The sequence below is a fragment of the Carcharodon carcharias genome, chromosome 8, assembly GCF_017639515.1.
Source record: "Carcharodon carcharias isolate sCarCar2 chromosome 8, sCarCar2.pri, whole genome shotgun sequence".
Taxonomy (NCBI): Eukaryota; Metazoa; Chordata; class Chondrichthyes; order Lamniformes; family Lamnidae; genus Carcharodon; species Carcharodon carcharias.
In genome coordinates, this window is record NC_054474.1 from 176075714 (window position 1) to 176096226 (window position 20513).

General features: G+C 42.5%; 1 protein-coding gene across 8 annotated transcripts in view; it reads right to left on the reverse strand.

Annotated features, from left to right (window-relative positions):
- Positions 1-20513, reverse strand: part of cdk5rap2 (CDK5 regulatory subunit associated protein 2) — a 162118-nt gene that overhangs the window by 15224 nt on the left and 126381 nt on the right. For all 8 annotated transcript variants that reach the window (XM_041193297.1, XM_041193298.1, XM_041193294.1 and 5 more), the window contains 7 exons: positions 19592-19717; positions 18962-19078; positions 14512-14701; positions 9405-9517; positions 5677-5934; positions 2739-2876; positions 1469-1725 (listed from right to left, as the gene is read on the reverse strand). In XM_041193297.1, coding sequence (XP_041049231.1) covers positions 1469-1725; positions 2739-2876; positions 5677-5934; positions 9405-9517; positions 14512-14701; positions 18962-19078; positions 19592-19717 — 1199 coding nt within the window. The remainder of the gene's footprint in view (positions 1-1468; positions 1726-2738; positions 2877-5676; positions 5935-9404; positions 9518-14511; positions 14702-18961; positions 19079-19591; positions 19718-20513) is intronic.

Sequence of the window (20513 nt, forward strand, 5' to 3'; positions counted from 1 at the left end):
CACAAGTGCTTCAGTACTATTTGTAGGATGTTGAGTTAAACAAGTGAAGGTAATATATTGAAGGGCTAGGAAAAGCCAATAAATTTGTACTGCGTCAATCCAACATATTTTCAAAATAACAACTTGCATTCCTACAGTACCTTTAACATACTAAAACATCCTCAGGCACATCACAGGTACGTTCTTAGACAAAATTTGTTGGAGTTTTCAACCTCTCCAAGATTGGAACGCCAAGGAGTTGCAAAGCACAGGTTTCCACATACAGGTCGGAATTTAATTAGGGCAATGGGAGTCTTGCTGGCCAGCTGCAGAGCCAGTGGGAGCCACACATTGCCTCTGCTGGATAAGGCCTGCAGGAACTGTGTCCATCAGGCACTTAGCTGGCCAGTATCTGACCTTTCCCAGGATTTAGGACCCTGGGGATGAAAATCCTGCCCGCTGAGAGCTACTGGGCTCTCCATTGCCCAACAGCGCCACTTGGAGCAGTGGCTGCTGCTGGTAATGCATCCAACAGAGACCTACGATTGACAAGGGGCCCGGGCCACAGGTGAGCAAGAGCAGTTTGGCATACGGAGAAGGTTGTTGCTGGCTGTGTATGGGGATTGGGGGGGATTTCGGAAGAAAGGGCATGGGTTAGCTAACAGCAAGCACCCCCCCCCTCCCTCCCCCTACTTCCGGGTCTCTCGATCAGGCACTGTGCCTTTGAATGAGGGACCACCCCCAACTCCCCAGAAGCCCATAAGCAAACCCAACATGGTTTGGTGGGCAGTCTCCCTGCATGGCGACTCCCCTGCCCGCCACTGGTTGAATCCCAGCAGAAGCAGGATGAAGTCCTTAAGTGGGCATTAATTCCCTACTTAAGACACTCAGTTAGCTCCCACATGCTTTCCCACCCTGGACTTAAATCGAGCAGAGGCAGGAAGGTGGCGAGGTCCCCACCCAGCACCCTCCCACTCAATTAAATGCCCCCCTCGTCTCTAAACTAGATGCTCTGGATGGGGGCAGGGGGAAGATGGCAGCAAGTCGTATTGGATGTTTTTGTCATGAGCAGATATTAGGAGGCAGCCTGGCTGTTGGGGAAGGTCACATTTGAAAGTGGCAGGAAGGTCATTAAGCCTGAAGTGGAATACATTTAAGGCTGGGATAGAGAAATTTTTGGCCTCTCAGAAAATTAAGGAATTAAGGGGAGCAGGCGAGAAAATGGAATTGAAGCCCACGATCAGCCATGATTGTACTGAATGGCAAAGCTGGCTCATTGGACCATGTGGTCAACTCCTGCTCTTATTTCTTGTGTTCTTATGTAACTTGCTGACAAGGTGGGCATTAAAATCCACCTTTAAATTCTGATAGAGTAATCCAGCTGCAACTTGTGTTCAACTATGGTTATCCTGAAATGCACATCTATGGAACACAAGTGCGTACTGCTAAATTATGAAATTGTAAAAATAAGCAATAGAACAGGCTTTACCTTTGCACTAGTACTCTGACAAGCAGCAACATCTCCAAGACGTGTGTCCATTCCATGAAGCAGTGAACGGCTCTCGGAGATTTGTTTGCGCAGTACACTGTAAGTTCCTACTGACCCAAGCACATATTGCCCATTTTTGTCTGCCCACATCCAATGCGCTGGTATGAATCTGGAAGGCTTGTGTGATAGATTTTCTATGGAACTGTCACTGTAATGTGAGGAACCATCATACTCGTCTTTTGGCAGTGCTCTGATTCCTAAGTCAGATGAAAGTTAAAGATTACAAATTAAAAGAAACATCACTGGTTCAATAATCCAACTATTTCTATGGCCGTGATTTTCTGGCCCCGATATGGTGGGACCCGCTGCAGGCGATGCGGTGGTTCAACCAAAAGTCCAGTGACTTTCTGCGGGACTGGACGATCTCAGCAGTGGGTGGGACCGGAAAATCCTGCCCTATAATATTTTAAAATATAATTTCAGGAGAAAAACATGCATATGGAGAAACAAAACTACTCAGTAGAAAAAACCGAAATCGCCATGCATTATATTCATTGGATCTCCGCTCGTCTTTCAACAATTAGAAAGTCAACTATCATTAACTTCAATTTCATACAGAATTCCACTGTTCTTCTTCTCTCCCGAACTATACTCTATATCCAAATGCTGAATGAGTTTTTACGGAAAGCAAAGGTAAGGACAAGAGAAGGAAATTCAGCTCCAAATAAATAGTTCAGACAATTTTATCCAATTACTGCCTGACATAACAACAAAGTTTCTTTTAAATGCCACCAAATGTATAAATGCTGCACTGCCATGGCTTCAATATTCATATAGTTAGAGTCAGCAGTTAATTACACAAACTTAAACTAAAGAAAATACTAAACTGTTTAATTCCTCTATAGAATATAGCTGTAAATTTTGTTGTCAATGACTCGTGTACAGCTCTATGCATTTGTCCTAAGCAAATGAATATCAGTGTGAAGCCAAAAGTGACAGGAAACTAAATTGGGAAACATGAGTAGCAAATTCATCTACAAAGCCACACAGAACTAAAACTAGTCTCATAAAATACATATGCTGGACTTGCTGAACAGTCTGAAGTTAGCACTTACATATTGACCTAATTTCAAATACATTAAGTAATGGCATTAAGTATGCATGTTGCTGTAATACCCTGAATTTTGCTCACTGGCAGTGTTAAAGTTCTTATCACAGTTTCATCTCATTATGAAAATTATCGAGATCACTGCTTAAGAATATTACATGCCTGGGATACCGAACATTGATCCATCAGCAATATTGACATCTGCAGGGATATTAGCAGATTTTGGTGATGTTGGAAATTCATGAGATTGGAAATTTTCTTTTCCATCATCAGCCGAAACAGACACGTCAGCTTCAAAGCCTGTCAAACATTAGCACAAAAATACAATTACAGCATGAAGATAGCATCATTGGAGCAATCTAAGGGACTAGACACTTAAGATTTATTAATGTACAACCTTTAAAACTGTACAAAAGCAAAAAACTGTGGATGCTGGAAATCCAAAACAAAAACAAAAATACTTGGAAAAACTCAGCAGGTCTGGCAGCATCTGCGGAGAGGGACACAGTTAACGTTTCAGGTTCAAAGGATCCTTCAACAGAACTAAGTAAAAGTAGAAGAGAGGTGAAATATAAGCTGGTTTAAGGGGGGCTGGGACAAGTAGAGCTGGATAGAGGGCCAGTGATAGGTGGAGATAACCAAAAGATGTCACAGACAAAAGGACAAAGAGGTGTTGAAGGTGGTGATATTATCTAAAGGAATATGCTAATTAAGGGTAGAAAGCAGGACAAACAAGGTACAGATAGCCCTATTGGGGGTGGGGTGGGATGAAGGAATTGAAAAAGGCTAAAAGGTAGAGATGAAACAATGGATGGAAATACATTTAAAAACAATGGAAGTAGGTGGGAAAAGAAAAATCTATATAAATTATTGGGAAAAAAAAGGGGGGAATCGGAAAGGGGGTGGGGATGGAGGAGAAAGTTCATGATCTAAAATTGTTGAACTCAATATTCAGTCCAGAAGGCTGTAAAGTGCCTAGTCAGAAGATGAGGTGCTGTTCCTCCAGTTTGCGTTGAGCTTCACTGGAACAATGCAGCAAGCCAAGGATGGACATGTGGGCATGAGAGCAGGGTGGAGTGTTGAAATGGCAAGCGACAGGGAGGTCTGGGTCATGCTTGCGGACAGACCGAAGGTGTTCCACAAAGTGGTCACCCAGTCTGCGTTTGGTCTCTCCAATTTGGGGAAACTGCATTGGGAGCAACAAATGCAGTAGACTAAATTAAGGAAAGTGCAAGTGAAATGCTGCTTCACTTGAAAGAAGTGTTTCGGCCCTTGGACGGTGAGAAGAGGGGAAGTAAAGGGGCAGGTGTTGCAACTTCTGCGGTTGCATCTTTTTCCACCTATTTCCATTATTTTTAAATGTATTTCCATCCATTGTTTTATCTCTACCTTTTAGCCTTTTTCAATTCCTTCACCCCACCCCACCCCCACTAGGGTTATCTGTACCTTGCTTGTCCTGCTTTCTACCCTTAATTAGCACATTCCTTAGATAATACCACCACCTTCTCTGTCCTTTTGTCTGTGACATCTTTTGGTTATCTCCACCTATCAATGGCCCTCTATCCAACTCTACTTGTCCCACCTCCCCTTAAACCAGCTTATATTTCACCTCTCTTCTATTTTTACTTAGTTCTGTTGCAGAGTCATTCGGATTCGAAACGTTAACTGTGTTCCTATCTGTAGATGCTGCCAGACCTGCTGAGTTTTTCCAGGTATTTTTGTTTTAATACTGTATATAAGGGTTCTATTGCATCATGCAAGCAATTAAATGGTAAACTCCATTTCTACCTAGGTGTTTACCAAATTTGAAATACAGATAGTTTTCAGCTGAAATTGACATTTTAGATAAGCTTGATCATCCAAATATTCAAACTCCGAACTTGAACATATTTTAAATTCAGAGAAACAAACAGAATAGACTTGAAAAGAAATACCAAATGTAGAAGTTAAACTGTGTGTTATGTAAATGATATACGTTACTTCCAAAGCAATATTTTTCCAAGTTTAACTGAGGTGCCCTTGAAGATGGGCGAGTTTTTTTTGAGGAAACTGGGGCCAGGCCATCAGGTAGGGGGAGGTGTTATTTGGGTGGAAGCACCTTGGGGCAGCCCCTCCTTAGACCATGAAGTGCCCATCAAGGAGCTCCCCACCCCTCTCTCCCCTGCCCCAGGAGCTTACTGGGAGGCTGCCAGGGTTTACCTGACAATCTTCCCCCATGGTGGTAGGCCCTCCCGACGTGGTCAAAATGCTCACAGGGGGCTGGAAGTGGCCCTTAAGAGGGCAATTAATTTCCTACGTCACTGAGATTTCTGCCACAGGCAACAGCATGTCAGCAAAAAGACTTCGACCCCTTCCCTCAACCCCTTCCCCTGCCATATTGCCAGTCCTCCTACCTCCCTGCCTCTCTCCAAATGTCTGGGAAAGTTCAGCCCAATATTACTAAACAAATAAATTTTCAAACAAAATCCGAAAAGGAAATTCAAGTACTGAACATTTTAAACCCACGTCAAACAGCAACAAGTTCAATGTGTTTGCACCATCACAGGATTAAGGAACACCAACTGCAAGCATAAAGGTAGACTGACGGTTTTGGTACCTAACAAGCATGCTAGAGATTGAGATTTCAAATCGCACAAAGACAAATAGTAAAACTGAATTCAATAAAACTTTTAATTGTTGGTTGGTGCCAGAAAATGTCTACAAAGACAGTAATTTTGTCATAAAAATCAAACTGAGTCACAATAATGACCTTCAAGGAGGGAAATCTCCTACCGTTAACCAGTCTAGCCTGTACGGAAATCCAGTCCCATACTGTACGGTTAACTCTCAATGCCCAAGGAAATAAAGGTGGACGATAAACACTGCCTCATGTCAGCCACAGTTCAGGAGAAATTTTTTTAAAAAGTTTTAAACTACTTCATCCAATTTTTGATATCACAAATGGAACAATTTGACTATTTATTTAATATAATTTGGATTTCATCTGTGTTGCGTACCCAACTTGCAACTTGACTGCTCAAAAGATACAATCCCTGCAAAAATCAAGAATACTTTTGCATAATTGTCTTTCTACATGAGGAGATTTAGTCAAATTGTTTACCTTGAAACAAGTGTCTTTTCCCAGAATGTCTTTGCTCTCTTGCCAAGAGATAGTTTATATTAATAGTGGAAGGACTGCCTTCATTTTTGAACTGTCCTTGTTGAAGTTGTTCTTCAAGCTTCTGACGTAAAGCAGTGTTTGTCTGAATGCTTCTCTCCAACTGAATCCGTAGGCAATGGATCTCGGTCAAGAGATCACTCAAATCAATAGATCCTTGAAAATATTTCACCGATGCATGGCTCATCTGTTGTGCAGGCTCTGCAGGGTTGGAAAACAAGGCTGTTGTAGTGGTTACTGAAATTTTACATAAAAGTCAGATGCTATCTTTTGCAGTCTGAATATTTAAAGCTGCACAGATAAGTGGGGGGTGCTTTGTGAACAAAAATGGATAATTCAGTTTCTTCTTTTAATTTATAAGGCACTCTTCAACACAAATAATCTTTCTCCTCCACAGGCTCTTATCCTGATGTAATTAGATTTTACTGATCTTGTCCACTCTTGCCAAATGATTAAATAAATGTCAACTTTACTGCATGACATGAGAGATTGCAATAGCTCCTAGATTATAGAATAAAGAACATTATATTCCAACATAATTTCCATTCCAATTATACACAATATGGAGCTTACAGTCTGACACCTTTTAAACATTCCATCCCTAGTCCCTGGAAAACACTAAAGTGAACACAGAAAAAATGCTTCAATTATAAGAAGCAATGGAGTGGATTCCAAAGTGGTAATAGATTTTGGAGTTCAAGTAACATTGACAATGTGTGTATATATCTTTTACATAGTAAGTCCCCTTTTTAAGTTCCCCCATTTTAAGTTATTTCAATTTAATGTTGGCCAGTTAATGGGGCGGGTATTTGTATTTAACATCAGGAGTTTTGTTTTAACATTGTTGTAGAAACACACTCTGGGAAGCTTCTTAGTCAAATAAAACAAACTTTATTTACATGAGAACTTCTGTGGCTGCTTGCATCCAGCTAATCCCTCATGCAGCCATTTGTTCCTAGGAAACCCCTCCCTATAATTTATCCCCCCATGATAGCCACACATGTTGAACAAATTACGTGACCCTCTACTCAGTTGAACTGATCTTAAAGTGACAGTCATCACAATTGTTTTGCGCCGGGTCTGACGTAGGGTTATGTGACCTGCTCAGCGCCACTTTGGATCAACTGCTCCCGGCTTTCCCTCTCGCTGACCCTGCTGGTCACTGCCAATCCTCCCTCTCGCCGAACTCCATAATGCCGATCTTCTCGCTCTCCCCGACCTTCTCGCTCACTCGCTGCCCTTCCCTCTCATTCGTTATCCTTCCCGCTCGCTGACCCTTCCACTCATGCACTGAACTTCCCTCTCACCCTTCGACCTTCCCGCTTGTTGACCCAGCTGGTTGCTGCCAACCCTCCCCCTTACAGCTTACATCCTTCAACTTGAAGCTGCTCTTCTAGCCTCTCGCCGCTCATCTCCCAAGCCTTCCCTGTGGGAGAGGCAGCAAGCGGTAGGGTCAGCAGTGAGAGGGGTCAGGGAACAGGATGCGTGGTGAGCAAGAGGTTCAAAGAGCGTGCTCAGTGGCAGCTGGGAAGGTTGAGGAGTGGAAGAGGCAGCGAGCTGGAGGGTCAGCAAGTGGGAGAAGCAGTGAGCCAGAGGATCGGTGAGCAGGAGAGACAGTGAGTGGGAGAGAGTGAGCGGGAGGTTAAGTGAAAAGTTGACATTTTTCTGTTAGATGTTAAATATTATTTTATTGTAGAAGTTATTCAATTTACAAATATAGGAATTTAGCAATGTAAAGTTTTCAACTTACAGGGTATAATGTTTTAATGTTTTTTTCTGACGAGAGAGGTCCTACAAAACCTAACTACAGATTTTTACATTGGTTGTAATGAGAAAATCCGATTCGTTTAATGTTGTTCCATTTCAAGTTGCACTTTTCAAGAAAGCAACTACAGGCTAAGCAAGGACTTACTGTACATAAAAATATAGATAACACTCAGAACACCAGGATTACTTTTCATAATCCCAAGTTAACATTTCAACAGCTCTCCGAAATTTTTGCAGTAAAAGAATTAAAAAACTATTTTCTTTTGCAGTTACTTCACCAAATCACTTTATGGTGGATGATAATGAGCAAACCACTTAAGGCAATTAAGGCAAACCTCTAATGCATATGTATTGCCAATAAAATAAAAACAAAATGAACTGGATAGAAATATGAAAAATTTAAGTTAAGCCATTTCTTAAATTTTATTTAAACTGAAACTCTCTATACCTTTTCATTCTAGTTTTAGGAGTGGTTGACCCGTAGTTCAGGGTACAATTTTAATGCCATTTTCAAGGGTAGGTTTAAAAATATAAAGGACTGGTGCTAGGTCTTTGTTCAGTGAAGAACATTACTTTCCATTACCTCAGTTTCAGAAAAACGTAAAGTAGTCTTGATCAAAATACAGAAACTACATGGTAGGAAGCCATCAAACAACCTAACTGAAAAATAGAGCAGAATTTTGTGCCCTCCCCATGGTGAGTTTGATGGCAGGAGGGTGATGAGTGGGGACCCACCACCTTTCTGCCTCCACTCTGATTACATCCTTGGCAGGAAGGCCTATGGATGGCCTTGCTGCCCTACTACCAATTAAGGCCTTCAAGTGGGCAATTAATGCAGGCAGGTGATCCATCGTTCAATGGCACTCAGTGGCTGGTTGAGGGACCTGGCATCAGGAAAGGGGGTGGATCGCTGCAAGTCAGCCCGCTTCCCTTGCTACTACACTCCTCTTCCTTGACCTTCACCCCCAACCCTGCAAATATCACCCCCTACCCCCCTTCCCATCATCGCACATCTCTGGCCTTGGATCCAGAGCCAATCCTGGGTCTCAGGTGGGTGTCGTGCCTGCAACAGCCACCATTTCCCCAGTGGGGCTGCCATGCTCCGGCCTCTGATTGGTCATCAGCACTCGATAGGTGGAACTTTCACCCCCCAGGGTCACTGATCATGGAGGAAGGCCCCCTGCCGGCCTGTCAAGTGCCTGAGTGCAACAAGATGCAGCGGGTTTTCCCTAAAGGAAGTGATGCAGGCCTCTCGCCAGCTCTCCAGCTGGTGGCTAAGACCCCCATCGCCTCCGCAAGATACCGTCCACTATTCCTTTTTAATTTAATGGAAGGTGTCTTCCATACAGCCCTACAATGGCATTGGCACCAAATGTCTTAATCCTGGAGTGTTTTTTTAAACCTATTCTCACTCAGGAAAATGATAATAAAGATTGGAAGTTGAATGAGGCTCCTCTGAAAGTTTAGCCTTACTTAAAAGACATACAACATTGATTAGAATCCTTACAGAGTGAAAGGGAACTGTGTAGATTATATATAAACATGAGAGAACCTCAGTTCTTCAAATTTTCTAATTATAATATAATATAATTTTGATCTCTCAAGTAATCAAGGGATATGGGCAGCAAGTAGCAAAGTGGAATTGAGTCAGAAGATCAGTCATGATCGTGTGGAGATGGCAGAGCAGGCTCGAGGGGCCATACGATCTTCTCCTGCTCTTATTTCTTATGCTCCCATGTAGTGTTAGGTTAGTGTCCAGGCTGGGTTTTCACCATTAGCCAGGCTTGAACACTGGGCCACCATACTTTACATCAAATTTTCATTAAACAAACTCCTGTTCGCAAATTGAAAGGTTGGTTGGGGGTGAGAGAATTTTTAATCTTCAGTATTAAATGCATAAGTACCTGTTTTCCTTTCTTCAAGCTGCTCATATACTCGAAGTTCCATTCGTAATGACTGCAGTAGCTGCTGGTTCTCTGTGAATAGCTGACTCTGTAAGCCAAGTTCTCGCTGTAGTCTGTAAAATAAACTTAAACTAGTTTATGTCAAAATTATTCAAATAAATTTTTCACACCACACCTTCCTTACATCTTCTTAAATTTAGTTACTACTATAGGAAGCTTACTCTGGATTCCAAAATATATTTCCAAGGAGTTGACAATAACCCTGAAATAACCTAAGCGTAAAATAGAAAAAAATCACCACTTGGCCCACATTTCAGGATAATTACTCAATGTGTAACAAAGTTGATCATATAGGATTTAGTGTCTTCCCCTTCCACAACATTTAAACTGTTTCTTTAAAAACATGGACTTCTTAATACAGGGGGCCGCATTTTTGCAGAGTCAGGAAGTCTCCACGGAACTCTAAAGGTGATGGACAGAATCTGGACATAGATTCCTGCCGTCCTTTTCGATATCCCATTTTTACTTGGGGGGGGGGAGAGGGGGAAGGAGAGGAGTGGGGGCATGGTTCACACAGGAGGGAATCCCAAACTAGCAGGGCCATCTGAACCTGGTGCTGAGTTCAAACTGACCTCATTTTGGCTGTTGCAAGGGCTTTTAACCCACAGTGTGTAAGTCACATATCTTGCATTAGATGTGAACGTTCTTGAAGGATAGATAAGGTCTGTTTAACGGTCATGATCTGAGTATTTTTAATGCCCCCCACTCTTTAAACTGTAAGAAAACTGGTGGCAGCTGTCAGTGATTGTTTAAAAAAAAACTCTGCTGGATGGCTTTGATTGACAGGCCAGTTGGTGTAGCATCAGTGTGAGCAGTTTCAATAGAGTTTTTTGTTGCCTTTTCCCTAGGGGCTATTTATTATGAATACTTGGCTGAGTTTCAAAAGCCACAATTATCCCAGCAAGGGGGTTGGCGTTCGCAATTTGGTTGACAGCTTAAAGAGGCTATTAAAGGATTAGGGGTATGAATAGAAGTTTTTTCTTTAACTAAGAGATTAACAACTTGAGGAGGTTTAAAAGCTTTGATGCTTTCATGAATGACTTTTTTTTTTACTATCAAGTCTGTTTGGTGATAACTATATTAGATTTTTACAAATGTATTTTATTCCATCTCCACATGGCTCCTGAAGTCTGTCCAAGGCGAATATTAGGTTAACGGCTATGAGGTTGGGATGGAGAGTATGAGGGACCATGGACGGGTTGGTGGGGGCATTAGGGGTGAGGGCTAGAAGGCCCAAAATGTTCTAAAACAGCTGGAACAAAGTCCCAGAGAACAGAAGCGGTTCTTCTAAGAAGAAATTATGGGGGTATTTGAGAAAGGTACAGAGATAATCACAGGTGATTTTGACCTACACACAGTTTGAACAAATCAGATTGCAAAGGTAGCCTGGAAGATGAATTCATAGTGTTTTCATGACAGTTTCTTAGAGCAGCAGGTTCTAGAGCCAGTCAGGGAGCAGACTATTCTAGGCCTGGTAACATGCAATGAGACAGGATAAATTAATGACCTCATAGTAAATATGCCCCATGGTAGCATTTAGTTTGCGGGAGAGAAGAGCGGGTCTAAGACTAGTATTTTAAACTTAAATAAAGGCTATAATAAGGGTATGAAGACAGAGTGGGCTAAAGTGAATTCAGAAATTAGGTTAAGGGATTGGTCAGTAGAGATGCAGTAGCAGATACTTAAGGGGCAGGATTTTATGCGTTGGCGAGTGGGCCCCGCTCGCCGATGCGTAAAATGATGCGTGGTGACGTTGGGCAGAACTCCTCACATCACTGCACCCTATTTAAATTTTCAGGTAGGCGGGAGCGCAGCAACATCAGCTGCATGCCTGCCGACCTGTTAATGGCCAATTGAGGCCATTGACAGAGTCAATTAAGTCATTAAAGGACCTGCCCGTCCAACCTTAAGGTTGGCGGGCAGGCCAGAGTCCCGGCGCAGATCAGAAAAAGCATGAAACCTCATCCACGGGCGGGGTGAGGTTTCATGAAGGTCTTTAAAAATTTTAATAAAGATTTTGTAAACATTATTGACATGTCCCAACTCATGTGACATGTTAGGGAAATTTTATTTTTCTATTTTTAGGTTTTTAACATTTAGAGCCGATCTCCCTGAGGCAGCCTATAACCTCAGGGAGATGAGTGCGCTCTTTCATGCGCATGCGCGAAAGAGCGGACTCTCGATTTTGGGATCCCTCCCTGCCTGCACAGGAAGCTACATAGCGCTTCTGTGCGGATGTCACGCTGGGCAGGCCTTAATTTGCCCGCCCATGTAAAATGGCACCCCCCCCCCCAATCAGAAGCGTGCCTGAGCGCGCCAGCCCTTCAACATCCCCCCCGATGGGGGGGGGGGAAAATTCAGCCTAAGGAGATATTAACACTCAGCAAAAATACATTCCAGTGAGAAAGAAAGGTTCTAGGGGGAAGGACATACCATCCGCGGCTAACTGAGGAAGTTGAAGATAGTATTAAGTTGAAAGAAAAAGCATACAATTCCGCAAAGATTATTGGCAGGTCAAAAATTGGACAGGATCTTCCCCTTACTTGAGGACGGATGTAGTTGCATTGGAGGCAGTTCAGAGGAGGTTCACTAGATTGATTCCAGAGATGTGGGGCTTGTCTTATGAGGAGAGATTGAGCAGTTTAGGCCTATACTCGCTAGAGTTTAGAAGGATGAGAGGAGATCTAATTGAGGTATATAAGATGCTAAAGGGGATAGACAAAGTAGACGCGGAGCGGATGTTTCCCCTTGTGGGTCATTCTAGAACCAGAGGCCATAGTTTTAGGCTAAGGGGTGGTAGATTTAAATCAGAAATGAGGAGGAATTACTTTTCTCAAAGGGGCGTGAATCTGTGGAATTCACTACCTAGGAGTGCAGTGGATACTGGGAAGCTGAATAAATTTAAGGAGGAGATAGACAGATTTTTAATTAGTAACGGGTTGAAAGGTTATGGGGAGTGGGTGGGAAATTGAAGTTGAGGCTGAAATGAGATTAGCCACGATTGTATTGAATGGCGGGGCAGGCTCGAGGGGCTGAATTGCCTGCTCCTGATTCTTATGAATATGAAGAATAGCAAAGAATGGCTAAAAAAAGGAGGGAGAAATAAAAGTATTAGAGAAAGCTAGCTAGAAATATAAAAATTATAGTAAGAATTTTTACAGGTATTTAAAAAAGAATAAGAACGTTGGTCTTCCAATGTTGGTTTGGGGAATTGATAATGGAAAATAAGAAAATGATGATGGATTGAATTTTGTGTTTGTCTTCACTGTGGAAGATACAAATAACATCCCATAAATATTTGTAAATCAAGAGGTGCAAGGGAATGAGGAACTTAAAACAATTACAATCACCAGGGAATGGGTACTGAGAAAATTACTGGAATTAAAAGCTGAGAAATCCCCAGTTCCTGATGGACTTCATCCTAGGGCCTTAAAAGAAGTGACTGCTGAGATAGTAGATGCCTTGGTTTTAATTTTCCAAAATTCCTTAGATTCTGGAAAGGTCCCATCATATTGGAAAATAGCAAATTTAACAGCTCTATTCAAGAAGGGAGGGAGACAGAAAGCAGGAAATTACAGGCTGCTTGGCATCCTCATAGGGAAAATGTTGGAAGCTATTATTAAGGAAGTTATGGCAGGGCACTTAGCAAACCTCAATGCAATCAGGGAGAGCCAACAGGGTTTTATGAAAGGGAAATTGTGTTTGACTAATTTATTAGTGTTCTTTGAGGAAGTAACAAGCAACATGGATAAAGGGGAACCTGTAGATGTGGTGTACTTGGATTTCCAGAAGGCACTTGACAAGGTGACACAGCAAACGTTACCACAGAAAATAAAAACTCAAGACATAGCGGGTAACATATTAGCATGGATAAGGGATTGGTTAGCTAAGAGGGAACAGAGACTAGGCATAAATGGGTCATGTTTGGGTTGGCAAGATATAACGAGTGGATTGCCATGGGGATCAGTGCTGGCACTGCAACAATTTACAATTTATATCAATGACTTGGATGAAGGGACAAAATGTATGGTTGCTAAATTTGATGATGACACAAAGATAGGTAGGATTGTAAGTTGTGAAAAGGACATAAGGAGTCTGCAAAAGAAGGTCAAGTGAGTGGGCAAAAAATTTAGCAAATAGAGTATAATGTGAGAAAATGTGAATTTATCCAATTTGACAGGAAGAATAGGAAAACAGCATACTATTAAAATGGAGAAAGATTGCAGAACTTTGTGATACAGAGCTTTCTGGGTGTCCTGGTACATGAATCATAAAATGTTAGTATGCAGATACAGCAAGCAATTGGGAAGGCAAATGGAATGTTGTTTATATTCCATTCCCCTTGCAATAAAATAAGAGAAGTTTTGCTATAGTCGTACAGGGCATTGGTGAGTCCACATCTAGAGCACTGTGTACAATTTTGCTCTCCTTTTTTAAGAAAGGGTGCAATAGCATTGGAAGCAGTGCGGAGAAGATTCACTCGACTGGTTTCTGGGATGAAGGGATTGTCTTATGAAGAAAGGTTGGGCTTATATCCTTTGTAGTTTAGAAGATTGAGGGCTGATCTTATTGAAACATATAAGGTCCTGAGGGTTGAGGAGAATTTTTTTTCCCTCAGTGGGTTGTTATACTGTGGAATTCTCCTCCCCAGACAGCAGTAGAGGCAGGGTCATTGAATACTTTTTTAGGCTGAGTTAGATAGATTCTTGACTGACAAGGGAGTCAAAGTGTATAGGGGGTAGCCAGGAAAATAGAGGCCACAATCAGGTCAGCCATGATCATATCAAATGGCGGAGTAGGCTCAAGGGATTGAATGGCTTACTCTTGCTCCTAATTCCTAACCAGCCTAGCTTGGCACTTGCCCGCTTCCATGACCACCTATGCTCTGCTTCTGAGGTTGGCAAGCCAGACTCCATCCTGCACCCCTGGAAACAAAAATCTTGTGAGCTGGGGTACTTTATACCAAGGGCAGTCTGGCAAACTGAAATTTCTCGACTCAAGCTACCTGCCTTGGTAGCCAAAATCCGGCCGAGAGTGTAACCAGTACCTGTTGATTTCATCATGACTGCAGTGCAGCTCATTTTTCAGCCTTCTGCTTTCTTCATGAGCATTTGTAACTTTAGTTTGCAATCGACTATTTTCCCTCTTTGCACGTTCACACTCACTACGCAGGCGTTCAGTGGCAGCAGTCTTCTTTGAAAGAGATTCTTTTAGTTTCTCATTTTCTCTCTGTTTGTCTGCAAAGCAAGTTTTAAAAAATATTAGCTTTCTGTACCAAGTTTTTTGTATTCAATGAAAAATGAGTTTTGAGTCTTCAATCCAATTCTTTCAAGCTGCAAATATATGGCATTTTTCTTCCTATTTTATCTGTAGTTGTAAAAAAAAACTGCTATGTGATCCAGTGGCTTTGACTGGCTAATAGGCTGTGCAGCAGAGCAACAGGATGCACATTTGATCCCACAATTCTCTATACAGTGACTTCCTAATTTTCACTTGCCTATTTAGGACAAATTGGGATCAGAGACCAGCTGAAAGAAGGGAAATTGGTGAGGGAGTTGCCTTTCGTGACAGCATGTCATAGAATTCAAGCATTGGAAAAAGCTTGGAAGTAGGTCAGCTATCCTTTCTAATCAGGATTAAACATCAACAAATATCTTTGTTGTCCCGTCTACCGAAAACATAAGAAATAGCACCCTCTACTTCTCAAAGGAGATAAGATATCTGTGTCTTACTACCACTACATTGGCATGATGTTGATAATCTTAAATTATCTCTCCTTAACTATGATTTTTCTCCATTCAATCAATATGATTCAACCTTCACATGAGTAGACCATTATACAAAGGGGTGGGGCGGTGGAAAAGAAAATCAAAGCATAGCATTACTTGAAAAATTAAATCTGTCCCTACTGTAATTATACGATTCATTTCATTTTCCCTGGTCCATATGCTACACAATACTTCATTCTAATCTTCCATATTAATTCCTTTGAAGGAGGGAGGGGCAGATGGGACAGCTATCAGAAATGTGCAGACACATATTAAGAGTAAATCCTAAAGGTGAGATTGAGAAAAAGCTGGAATAAGTGCAAAGTTTGAAAAAACACTGGGCAGAATCTTGCCCTTGGAGGGTGGGGTGGGGTGCGCACCACCGGCTTGGCGGTGGGCGGACAGCCGATCCCCGCCACCGAAACGGGGCCTGCCGCCATTTTAAGTGGGCGGGCCAATTAAGGCCCACACAGCGGCATCCCTGACGGGAAGTGCTATGCGCTCCCTATGCTGGCGGGTTGGGGAGGGAATCCCCAACTGTCAAAGAGTGCACGTCTCCCTGAGGCAAAGTCCTGTCTCGGGGAGAATACCGATAGTGTCAAAAACATTAAAAATAGAAACATTAAAAAATGATTAACATGTCCCCCTCATGGGACAACGTCACATGAGATGGGACATGTTAATAAAGAACACATACACTTTATTAATTTTTTACAATATGGACATGAAACTTCATCCCGCCTTTGGATGTAGTTTCATCAATAATCTGGAGCCCACTGGGCTTAAGGTTGGACGGGCACGGTCTTTAATTATCTTAATGAGCCTGTCAATGGCCTCAATCGGCCATTGACAGGTCGGCGGGCCCACAGCTGATTTTGTTGTCCACCCGCCTTCCTGAAAATTTAAATGGACCGGGATGACATCGGGGATTCCTCCCAACGTCAACACACGTCATTTTCCCCTCGGCGAGCGGGCCCCGCCCCCAAATCACCAAGGGGAAAATCCTGGCCACTATGATAATAAATCTAGCATTCTTCATTTGTTCAGCCTTTCCACACATTTGAAGCAAATAAATGGAAATGAGTAACAATGACTATAATTATGCTGGAAGTGTGTCAGGGCTGGATTTTTGCTACTGAAGGAATGATCTTTCTATCTGAAACATTAATCCTCTTTTTCTCCACAGATGCAGTCTGACTTGCTAAGTATCTCTAGCATTTTTGTTTAAATTTCAGCTTTCCAACATCTGCAGCACTTCGCTTCTGTTGAAGATCTTGGGGAACTCTGTTGCAGCTTTTCAAAATGATAAGGGGTTTTGTTATGGTAAATTTGGGGAAAAAAACTATTTCCACCATTATTTTATGTCCTCTCGTAATCAAGTAACTTAGAAATGAACACCGAAAGGGCAAAGGCTGAGATTGGGATTTTAAAAAAAAACGAAGGGTGGAATTCTCCGTGTTGGCATGTGAGCAGACAGTACGGTGAGAAGGCCAAAAAATGGTTTCACTATGTCATGAAATCAGTTTGTAAGCATCAATGCACCTAGCGAGCTGCACTTCACTCAGGACTTTGTGGTTGGTTTGTCTATCGTGCCTTGGGCAGCACTGGCAGTCATCAGTGCCAGGCTTTGCAGACAGCACCATCACTTTTACAGGGGCTCATGGGCAGGTGTCTATCCATCAGACCAGCCAGAAGGGAGGGGTGGCTTTTCAATGGCTGCAGGGCTAGGGCTTACTTGGGGAAGGGGGGGAGAAGTGGCCTCAGGCAAGGGAAGAGGCTGCAGGGTGAGGGCTGTAATAGGGAAGAGGGGTATCCCAGGGTGTGTGCGGGGGCACAAGCTGATCTGTGCAAGTGGCCTCAACTTGATGAGGGCTGAGGAGGCAGCCTCCAGAGGAGATGAGGCCAGATGGAGATGTGAGGGTGTGTGTGAGAGAGTGAGTGGTGATATCTCTTAAGCTGGCAGTGAGCGAGATGCCAGTGAATGTGTGATGGGCTTGAGTGTGTGGGTTTAGAATGATGAGATGCCTTACCCTGGCACATGGGTGAGATCATTCATCCTCTTTCTGCATTGGATGGCCAACCTCTTCTGTGCAGCATTGGCACAGACCACCTCTGCTATCACCTACCAAGCCAGAGTGGGAATGTTGCTGCCCTTCCTGCAGCCACAGTTGGGGTAGAGGACATCATGGCCAGCCTCCACGGCGTCCAGAAGGTGCTCGAGGGGCATGTCATGAAACGGAGGTTGGGGGCCGGGGTTGGTGGTGGTGGCGGTGGCTGCAGTCTTCTTGCCTTTCAGGGCCATGTCTTCTTTGCAGCAGTCCTGGGCTGAGAGGTGTGTGCGTGGCTGCACTTTAAATGTGGCACCTGGTGTGATGAAGTGTCAGGTGAAACAGAGCCCGCCCGCCATTGAAGCAGCGTGCTTCCAAGGAATGCGTGATTGATGAGGCGGAATTGGGATGGTGTGGCGTGAAAAGCTGCCATTGTGGCTAAAATGTCCTTCTTCCTGCCTACCAACGCACAGTGCAAATCTGGGACGATTCTGCCCGAAGACAGAAGTTTGATACAACACGGAATGCTCAACCAAAAATAGCAGTGGAAGCGGAATCCATAATAGCAGTTGAAAAGATAGCGCATTTAAATTTTTATATTCCAAATGTGAAAGAGTCTAACGACAGGGTAGGGTGATGGGGCTAAACGGACAGGTCTTTAGGAAAGACTGGCAAAATGAATCAAATGACGACCTACTGAGCTATGTAATTCGAATAATTCTATTCGATGATTTTAATGCTAATCAGTGAACTAAAAAACCAGCCAGATTAGCAAAAACTTACAAGCATTGAACTTTCAAACAGTTAATTTATGACGAGCTATTTAAGCAGCAAAAGTCAATATCACCTGTAGGTTTGAAGACTTTTAAAATTTATTTTCAACGGTGTGCTGGAACTATTGCTGACCGCTAGAGAAAAGAGGAAATGGAGCACAAATCTTGAATAATGTCTTCAATACCATATGGGCAGAGGTAGATTACTTACGTGCCATGGATGACTGCTACAGTAAAGGGGCACTGCACAGTAATTTCCCCCACATGGTTAATGTTTTATTTGTACACATAGGTTGAATGAATGAAGATTACTATTTTTTTGACCAGCTCTACAAATTGCTATTCTTGTCGATTTGAATAAACTTGAAGCTTTTTCATTAAAACAAAAAAACTGCGGATGCTGGAAGTCCAAAACAAAAACAGAATTACCTGGAAAAACTCAGCAGGTCTGGCAGCATCGGCGGAGAAGAAAAGAGTTGACGTTTCGAGTCCTCATGACCCAAGGGTCAACTCTTTTCTTCTCCGCCGATGCTGCCAGACCTGCTGAGTTTTTCCAGGTAATTCTGTTTTTGTTTTGAAGCTTTTTCATCTAGTTTTGTGTAACTGTGGTTTGGTCAGCAAATGAAAGAATGCTGACTAGTACTGGAATTTTCCAGAAAACTTGCACCGCAGCCATTTTCTGACAGAAATTCTAACACTTATTGACAAATCTCTTCCTGTACTCCCAACAAAACTAACCTTTGCCATTGCATTTCTAAACCTAGTACAGCAGTCTTTCAGATACCAAAGTTCTGACAGATATTACGGCTACAAGATTTTATGAAAATAATGCCGAGCCTCATGATTTGAAAATATGCTTTTTTAGCCGATTCTGGATGTAGTGATCGAACGTTGACACCAACACTCACCTTTGGAGCTTCTTGTCAGCTGCTCCTTTAAAGCTTTGTTTTGTTCCTTCACATAATGAATCTCATCTGCCAGATGACTGTGCTCTTCTGTGCCGTGGATGAAAATATTTGTGGAAGCTGAAGGTGCAAGCAAAGTTTTATTAGTACTGCTAATAGCATGTGTTTACAAATACATGTCTTTCCATCACTAGTCGGTATTGTGTTTATTTTTAAAGTGAGATTTTAAAAATGTAATACTTCTCCACAAACTGGCTCCAATGACAGTAATTGCCAAAGCAATAAAGTACAGGTCAACACCGTCAAACTTATTTTTCGAACACACACTTAACACTTTCATGTTGCTCGTTTAATACTAACATATGCCAAACTGCAGAGAGTTTTGTGATAAAGAGCCACATCCATTACGAGGTGAGACTGTGCAAAACTTATTTCATATAGGATCCACGTAGTTAGCTGAGGGTGAAAAGATTGACCTCAACACCATACTGAATTTTAGAAGATCAAGCATACATTTTTGGCCTGTCATCCATGTTTAGAATTGGCTTTCTTTTCGCTACTGAAAACACTAATCAAATCGAGACTAACGTTACTGATCCCAGGTTAGGTGGAAGTTCAAACTGCACTGCTCACCTGGATCATGTTCAGATTCAGCAAGTCGACGTTCCAGTTGTTGTCTTAATCTGTCATTATTTCTAATAGATTCTTCCAAGCGTTGCCTTAAACTTCGTATTTCATGAAGGTGTTCGGCTAGTAAGTCTAAGCACAAAAATACTAAGAATTAGAACCAACCACACTTACATCATTCCCACTGAAATAATTGGGAAAACATGTGAAAAGATAACAATTCAGGAAAGTACTTAAGTTATTCCCTTACATCATTATCTCTATACTCGTGAATTTACCTTTTAAAATATTTTCATTCCTACATAAAATTTTGTCATAGGGTTATACAGCACAGAAACAGGCCCTTCGGTCCATTGTGTCCCTGCTGGCCATCAAGCACCTATCTATTATAATCCCATTTTCCAGCACTTGGCCTGTAGCCCTTTATGCTATGGCGATGATTTATTTGACTTCAACAGCAAATGATTCCTTATAATGGGAGATTACTTTTCCAGATGGGCTGAGGTGAAGCAACCGTACACGACAACCACGGGTGCAGCAGTTAAGGCACTGAAAGAGATGCTCGTGAGCCATGGCATCCTGGAGGAGATTGTGCCCGATAACAGTTCACAATTTTCAAATGAGAACTTCGCCCAATTTGCCACCACATCCTGCATCCACCACCGTACCAGCTCCCCAAATAACCCACAGTCCAAGGGAGGTCGAAAGAGGGGTCCACACTATAAATGCACTTCCAAAAAAGAACAAAGATTTCCAAACAGCACTGCATGGCATTCATTATCAGCAAACGCTAGATGGCATCAGCAGAGAAGATCCCCTCAGCCAGATGCATTTCATAACAGTCATGCTAGTCAACATCAATACATCCAGCAACTGAGTGCATGCCACCTCGCCATTCTAATTATTTGTCCAAACACATGAAAAATGG